Here is an 8880-nt window from a genome sequence, read left to right on the forward strand (position 1 = left end):
GCTGTTGTGTCGTTGCACTGTGTGATAGGTTGCCTCCTAAAGGGAGGCAGTCTTTAGTGTCTATAGACTCGCAGGGACAGTGCTTTCAAACGGACATCATCTACTTGCTCGGGCGTACGGTATTTTATTCTAACACAATATTGTGAGGGGATCGTTGACTATGGACGTCTTAAGACAAGTCGGCAAACAGCTCAAGAGCCATCCAGCTGTAAGTTTGTCTTAATTGATGTGATGTGAATAGTCTGACTCTGAGTGAGTCAAGAGTTGACATTGAAACGTGCGCTCCAGCCCACCGTGTGCGCGCCACCGCCACCGGTAACTACGCGAGCTTGATCTCTAAAAAAATTCCCCATCCGTTTTAAATGTAATCCTATTACGATAGCATATGATATTAGATCGGTTAACGAGTTCCTTAACAAGATAATAGTCCTTCAGATTATAAATGAGGTGGATGTCATGTGTACCGTAAGGTAACCGGAAGACTCGCCCCAAAACAGCGGTTCTTGTATTCTTGTATTTGGTTGACTGAGGATAAGATGAGTTTAGAACTTAGTTTGGGGTTAGGCATAGTGTTACTGAGGTTAAGTTTAGGAATAAGGTTAGGTTTAGGCATAGTTTACTTTGGTTACGTTTAGAAATACCAGGTGGTGAATTCCGAGGTCACCTCATTTGCCCCGGGGCGACTGTGTTTTGGGGCGAGCGTTTTGGTATTCCTTCAGTTTAGGCTACTGTTGATAGAACACCTATTGTTGACCCCAAATACATTGATCGGCTATTAGCTTTACATTGTTGGATGTGTAGCTGTAAAACAACGCTCTTTCAGATACTGTAGGTTAGGGATGGTATGCCAGAGATAGTGGCAGATCATTGTAATGAGGTTCAGGTTATACTTATACTCTATTGTTTTATTTGTACACGGCCGTGGGTACAGGATGTGCACAGGTTGGTACACGATGTGCGCATCTTAAACTCAATAGATTCACGTCTATTTAAATCAATTTAAGACCTTATTCAAATAGCTGTGTCAACTGTTCGATAAAAAAAGATCAGGAAATGAGCTAGACGTTTATGATCTATATTTTTCACATGGGCTTTTGTGATTAAATAATTTTGTTAAAATTATTAAGACGTTTAATATTGATTGGAATATTGATTAAACGAACGTCAAGACCACATAATTTTCTGAACATTATGTTCACCTCCAACCATTCATGTATGATGTAAGCTGGCTGGCACGTAGGTCTAGCCTACACAACAGCACATGCGCAAAGCGAGGCAGGCCATTCTATAGTGTGCACAACATACACATGTGAAGGGCGACGGGGTGAAATCACAGGGTGGAATGGGTGAAACAACTTGCTTTACGGCAGCTTCCATACATTATGGCAGTGGTTCTCAACCTGTGGGTCGGTACCCCACATGATTGTGAAATGACAATTTAAGGACTTTTAAGACATTTTTAATACCTAAAAAACTAAAAGAAAAAGATCATTACTGCATCAAAAGTAATCAACAAACAATACTATAAAACATATTGCCAAATTGTAAAATAATATAAGGAAGAGGCAACATTTGTGAAAATAGTAGATCTACAATCTCACAACGCCTATCAACGAGAGGCGTTGTGAGCTTGTAGATCTGCTATTTTCACAATATTTATCTGTGGAACCGAGTCAAACAAAATGGGGGGTCCCCAGTTCCCCAGTTCAAATATGGGGGCCCCCAGTTCAATTATGATTATTTTGGCGGGTCACGACCTGAAAAGGTTGAGAACCACTGCATTATGGAAGGTATGCCCATGGGTATGCCTATGTAGTATTGAAGACCTACGTTAAGTAGCCTACATTTTGAGTACTTTTACCTGAGTGTCAATTTTTCAGTATTTTATACTTCTACTAAACTAGCTACATCTCACTCAGATGGGCTAATATTGTACTTTTTACTCCACTACAATTACGCTATTGAAACTGTGTGTCTGGGGGGACTTGTGAAATGGGACATTATACATAATGAGTGCTTTTACTTTTGGTACTTAATACTTTACATACTTTTGTACTTATCTTGAATGCAGGACTTTTACTTGTGGTACTGATACTTTTACTTAAGTAAAAAATGTGAGTACTTCTTTCACCACTGATTGTATAGGGGGCATGTCCTTAGGGCACTTGTCCTTGACTTTTATTTACTGTATGTTTCTTCTTTTCCTCCAGCTGATACCTCTCTTCGGCTTCATTGGTATGGGTGCTGGCATGTGTTTCACATATGTAATGCGGCTAGCCCTGAAAAGCCCTGAGTGCTCGTAAGTATCTTTATCTGAGCAAGAAGGTTTTCAACTGGTGGTCTGTGGACCACTGGTGGTCCGTGAAGGTATTGCATGTGGTCCCTGACCATGCATTTAGTTATGTAGGAAAGTGAAGAATTTTATTTTATTCTATGTTATTTTATCGACCACTTGTTGAGAAACAGTGCAGTAAATTACTTGGTGACGTATGATGACGCGCCAATGTTGTCAGTTACTGGGAAGTCGGATGTCAAGAACTTCCACAGAAATGGGAGTTGGAATCTCAAGGGAAACTGTACCAGATTGCTTGGTTGAGTCACCATTATAAGGAAATGTGCCCATAGGTTGTAATGAATCAGTGAACATGAGTTTTTTTTAGCTCTGGACCGCTAGCATATCTCAGTTAAATAATAACTGTTAAGGGCTTGATTTAATTCACCTCAAATTAACAAATTAAATTAAGCCCTTCACAGTCATTATTTAATTTCAAGCTTTCCCCCCACACCATGCCCATATCACCCCTCCCAACACAACAGTGGTCCCCCAGGTTGATTCTCAGTCAGGGTGGTGGTCCCTGGTTCATAATCAGTTGAAAACCCCTGCTATAAACCATAGTGGTTCATAACATTTTCTGGACAAAGGCCTACTTGAAAATCTTGAAAGAGTTCGCTGCACCCACCTGACCACTTAACACAAGTGTCCAGGTGGGTGTGATGAAGAAGAGTGGGCACCTCGATGTAATATTTACATTTTTTTTTCAAAATGTTAAAAAATGTATTGAAAAATGGTCTGAACTCTGAAGTAATGTGAAGTGTACATGATGTGAACATGCACGGTACATCATTATCAGACTTACATTTACCCTTCAACTTCTTGTTTATGCCCAAAATGATTGGATATACAGGTTTTGTAGCAATTTGTAGCAATTGTAGAAATATTAGGCTTTAATTGTCAAATGTTCAATCATGTTCTAATCATGTATACTTTACTTGGCTTGGATCAATGGAACTAACGTAGAATACTTTATGTTCCTATTTATCTATATCACAATGAAAACTTTTTTTTCACAGTAAAAGATTAATAAATTAGGAATATATATATATATATATAATATTCCTTCATTACACCACCACTGCATGTGGGAGCTGGGAGGTAATGTCTGCAGTGTTATCTGTTGGCAAATTATAATAGAGGTCTCTTTTTGTCTTGTCCTCAGATGGGATCGTAATGGCAACCCCGAGCCCTGGAATAACATGGATCCCACTCATCAGTATAAAGTAAATACATCTCTATACGCCTTATACACAAATCAGTTCTCCAACTGTATGTTATTTAATTGTCTCCGCCAGGCCGAAGGCATGGAGTAGAGTATGTTTTACCCCCTGTCCGTCCGTCCGTGTGTGTGTGTGTCCGTCTGTCACCAGCTGTGATTGGCTAGCGAGACACATGATGACATGATGACATCACTCATATCATACCTACCTGACCTGGCAGAGACCTGTGCTCCGAGGAGCACTTTTTCTAGTTGTCTCCGCCGGAGGCTGAGAGTATGTTTTCGCTTCGTCCCGCTGTGTGTTCCCCCCCCCTAGCCAAGCTAACATTGGTCAAGCTCCACGTGACACGTGACAATATGTTGACACCAATGCTTTTGATTGGCTAGAGGGACGCATGACGAAATAAAATCCTATGAATAGGTGTGTCACTTCAAAAAGCCATTTATGTTTTTGAAGTGAGGTAAGACAGGATCAATCAGTCTTGATTGGAACAGTACCTTCCAGTACAAATCACCCGTCCGTGCGTGTGTGTGTCCCTCTGAGAACACCTAACATTGGTCAGTTTCACGTGACATCACAATATGTAATATAAATATATAAATAGCTTAGACAGGAGAGGCTGAGATCACACAATGAAACTAACTCCCATTATGCAAACTGAAGAAGCAAATCATCATCTGAAACCTGATGAAGAAGCAAAGGCGCAGAAGGCCAAAGCTAAGAAACAGAGAGAAAGAACACTAAACAGAGACAAAGAATCCCTAAATGACAAAAAACGAAGATATATCTTTTACCCATTTCTCATTAGATACAGTAGATACATGTTCTATTTTAAGTAAGAATTAGAACATTCCTAGAGAACTATGGTTAAAGATAGGGTAAGTGATTTCATTTGATTAAAATAGCACGGGTCTGCTGGCGGAGACTTGTGCTCCGAGGAGCACATTTTCTAGTTTACTTTGATTTTATTTTATAATAAGAAAACATGCCAACTTGTTCATGCAAAATACAGTAGATTCACACACTAAGTATAGGTCTATTCTAAGATAGGAACCATATATCTTGAATTAAAAATGATTAGTTTCATGGGGCCCTGACATGAATGCTTAATTTATACTTAATCACGCTTTACTTTCGACCAAGTGTCGCTCAACATGAATTACAGTATGTATTTTCAGTTGAAACGATGTCATTTTTTTCAAGCAAATGGTCATACATGCAACTAAGTACAATTAGCGTTAACGTGATAAACATGCAGTTTTACAGTCTAAAGGGCCTTGTGATGAGTCTTGTGACATCACTGATTATGCATCCTTCCTTGGTGTCTTTATTCTAGTCATATCTTTATAATTGTCTCAAAGTTCACATCTACCTTCTCAAACTGACTGTGTGTGTGTGTGTGTGTGTGTGTGTGTGTGTGTGTGTGTGTGTGTGTGTGTGTGCGTGTGCGCGCGCACGGGCATTTGCGCATCTTCAGCTATTCACAGTCAACATGGACTACACCAAGATGAAAAAGGACAGGCCTGACTTTTAAGCCAAGGATGTACCTGCCACTTCTCTCCCACATACCTGCCACTTCTCTCCCAACATCATCTTCAGGAGCCGGTGCACTTCTTGCCTAATACTATAGCACTTACAGTAATACTTCAGTCATTGTTTCATTTCCACCTGACAGTTGGAAGGGATTATAAAGTAAAACAGGCAACCACCTGTTTTAGTAAAGGATTGATATATTTTTGGATGTCATCAAGTTGTAAATTATTTAATGAATGATGTCATTTAAAAACTAATTCAGTCTTTGTGAGTTTTTTTGTGCTGGTTGAGACAGTATCAGTGTTGCTTCACTATGAATCGAAACCTATTCATTAGGCTACAAGTAATAGTTTTTAGTTAGAGTTCAATTAAAAGTGTTCATCATTACTTTTTATTGCACAATTCAAATGGATGTCAATTAAGCTAAGGGGACACTGATGATGAATTGAGTACAGTGGACCACAATGTAAACAAGCCCCTAGGGCTTTTTGTGTTATCCTTTTAGCATTGCTTGTTCAATTATACTGGCCATACCGTTTTCAATGTGTTAATAAAGTAATCAATCAATCAATCAATCAAAACACCATGGTTGTCACTCCTGCCTCACAACAAAGAGCACTTCCTGCAGTACAAGCCTTTTCTCTGTGTAGATTGCATGACCGTGTCATGTCAGTTTGCTCCAGTATTCTACCATAATTGAAGATCTGTTCAGTGTCTCCCTTTCCCACCCATAACATGCTCTCCAGCCCATCGAGATTATTATTTAATCAAGAATACGCTGGTGAGGGCCTGAAACATTTTGTTATTTATAAATTAGATTTAAGCAATTTAAAATGAGAGAAGATTGAGTGCAAGATTAAATAAAGCAGATTGTGAAGGGTTTTTGTTGTTGTCATTCACCAAGCAAGACAGCATTCCAGAAAGGTCCAACTAATCTGCAATGTTTTTAATTAAAGTGATCCTTAAACAGGTTGTAGAAGACAAGAAAAGTATAGCTCACTGTGGTCAAAGCCTCGCCATCATGTTTTTGCTCCTTCATCTAGGCCCTGAGGCCCAATGGCTGTGCAAGTTGGAAAGCTCACTGTCCGAGTTGGCAAACTGTGGTGAGATGGAGAGACCGACTGACCGATCATCGATCCTGTGGAGGAAACTCATTTGTCAATGACAGTTAAAGCAGTAAAAGAGACAGAAAAAGCACATACAGCTATTTTACTTTTTGCTAATCATATAAGAGTAGCAAGGGTGGAAAAAATACTGATAGTAAGATAAAGACACAAAGAAAAGGGTCATCAGGTAACAGTCCACTGGGGCTAGGAAAGGAGTACCAGACACCAGGTTGTAGCCTACTGCAAAACAAAACAACGACTTGACTGGCTCACTGCACTTGGACTATTTACAATAAAGAACAGTGTATGTACAGTATTGACATCCAAATGTAAGTTACAGCAGCAGAGTAAAAATAACAGAACAATAAAGATACATGAATAATAATAAGTAACCAAATTACTTTAGCAGACTAACTCCCAAATAGTCCAAGAGAAAAACACCACAGTTTTGAGACATTAGTTCCTGGACCGAGATGCTGCAGCAGCAGCATTGAAAAGCCTCAAGGTTACCGGCACAAAGGACTGACTGACCAAGTCTTTTGCTCTTCTGTGTGGGGAGGATGAATCTTCCACTACCCACCATGGGTCTAAGCTTCCCTGTTTTCACATCTTCCACCACCTCACACCGTCCAGTTAAGCACCGATGACAGAACCACTTTCTTCACCACCTTGTTCAACTTGTTTGTGTCCCTAACGTTGCTGTAACCCCCTGCATGCAACTGCAAAGAAAGAGGGCACTGGGCACTACGGATTTGTAGATAATCTGCACTGCAGCATCTGCAGGTCTCCCCAACAGTTGGGCCTCAACTCTGTGATAGTGAACAGAAAATGCATTGGATACCAATTTCATCTAAACAGGAGAGAAAACTCATTTGATATAGGACCACACTAGCTCTGGTCCATAGCCATAAGGAGCTAGGACCACACAGGATAGACAAGTGGAATTGGAAGTGATGGGGGAAAAAGAGGAAAGAAAGAAAGAAAGAAAAATCTGACACTTTTGTCCGCAACATTATTAAATTGAAGCTGATAAATGTGTTCTCTCTCATGATTGGATTAAATTGGTGTCCCACCTGAAAATGTGTGTTCTGTCTACTAAAGAGCTGGAGAGACTGGAAGGCCCCTGTTACGGAACAAACACTCTATAACAATGAGCTACAACTTTTTAACAAAAAAAATACTTTTTTTTTAGCTTTAATGCTTTAATGCTACTAGACTTGAGTTTAACATTTGACAAACTATAGTTAATGCAGAGATGCTTGCAGCATCTTCGACTAAAATAAGTATTATATTACACTAGTGCCTGCATGGTCCCAAAGCATCCACCAGATGGCATTAACTCATCATTTTAAACTTCTGACTGCAACTGTACCCGTAGCCTACTGCCCGTGTTTGCCATTATCAAGTTCTTGCACGCAAACATTTTGCAAACATGCATTGAAACCAGTGGTGGAAAAAGTCAATATTCAGTCAATATTCCGATGAATCTGATCTGAAATCCAACATCGAAAAGGAACACGGATTTGAGAGAACACTATGTGGAATGGCTTGGGCTGAGTTAATTGATGAGCACTGAGCAGTGGTGTAAAGTAACTAAGTACATTTACTCAAGTAGCCTACTGTATACTTAAGTACAATTTTGAGCTATTTATTTTTACTTTACTGGAGTATTTCCAATTTTCAGTACTTTTACTTCTACCCCACTACATCTCAGAGGCAAATATTATACTTTTACTCCACTACAATTATTTAAAAACTTCAAAGTAACCACTTCAGCCCAAATACATTTCAGCCATTTGAAAATAGCCGATCTACAAGCTCACAGTGCCTTGCGATGCAACGCCTTGTGATCTGCTATTTTCAAAAGATTTGTACACATTTTAACTTTTGAAATGGGGTTAGGGTTAATTAGCTAAATGAGTACTTTTACTTTTGGTACTTTCATTATTTTAACTGAGTCCACTGACTAGGAAGAATAGTGGATTCGTGGAATGGCTTGAACTTGAAGCCTGAGTTAATTGATGAGTCCATAGATTAATTCCGTCTAGAGACAAATGAAACAAACCCTTATCCGTTATCAGTCTTTGCGCTTTGATCTTGGCACGTCGTAATTAAATCACAGCTATAACTCATCCATCCTGGTGATTAAATTAAGATACATTTAATAGCAATTAAATTAAGCACTATAAACCACTATGAACCATGTTGTTGTATAACCTGAAGGTCGTCATTCGCAAACCAACTGATGCAAATATCTGTTCTGGTGGTGGTTCATGTTGTGTGTCATGTAAGCAGTGGAGTAAAGTAACTAAGTACAGTACTTGAGTAAATGTACTTAGTCTAAGTACATTTACTCAAGTAGCCTACTGTACTTAAGTAGAATGTTGAGGTACTTACTTTATTAAAGTATTTCCAATTTCCAATACTTTTTCTTCTACTCCACTAAATCTCGGATCCAACTATTGCTACTTTTACTCCACTACATTTATTTGAAAAACTTTAGTTAGTTACTTTGTAGATTTTGATTATTACAAAACCATACACCAATTCAGCCCTATATACATTTTGATCATTTGAAAATAGCAGATCTGATCTACAAGCTCACAATGCGTGTGATGCAATGCATTGTGAGCTTGTAGATCTGCTATTTTCAAAAGATTTTGTATACATTTTAAAACTTGAAATA

The 8880-nt window shown here is 39.0% G+C and overlaps 1 protein-coding gene across 1 annotated transcript; it reads left to right on the forward strand.

Moving 5' to 3' along the window:
- The first annotated feature begins 73 nt into the window (after positions 1–73).
- LOC308104665 (cytochrome c oxidase subunit NDUFA4-like) lies at positions 74–5565 on the forward strand. The gene is made up of 4 exons (XM_080455129.1): positions 74–208; positions 2211–2299; positions 3498–3558; positions 5033–5565. Exons 1-4 carry the CDS (start codon positions 161–163, stop codon positions 5087–5089), a joined length of 255 nt encoding a protein of 84 aa, XP_080311255.1. The 5' UTR covers positions 74–160; the 3' UTR covers positions 5090–5565.
- Positions 5566–8880: the final 3315 nt, after the last annotated feature.

Source organism: Gymnoscopelus braueri, assembly GCF_963280865.1.
Source record: "Gymnoscopelus braueri genome assembly, chromosome: 17".
NCBI lineage: Eukaryota > Metazoa > Chordata > Actinopteri > Myctophiformes > Myctophidae > Gymnoscopelus > Gymnoscopelus braueri.

Bases quoted from the DNA above. Each gene is read 5' to 3' on its own strand.
- LOC308104665 (XM_080455129.1), top strand. From the start codon at position 161: ATGGACGTCTTAAGACAAGTCGGCAAACAGCTCAAGAGCCATCCAGCT. The intron at 209-2,210 runs GTAAGTTTGTCT...CTTTTCCTCCAG, and splicing joins AGCTCAAGAGCCATCCAGCT to CTGATACCTCTCTTCGGCTT. The intron at 2,300-3,497 runs GTAAGTATCTTT...TCTTGTCCTCAG, and splicing joins CTGAAAAGCCCTGAGTGCTC to ATGGGATCGTAATGGCAACC.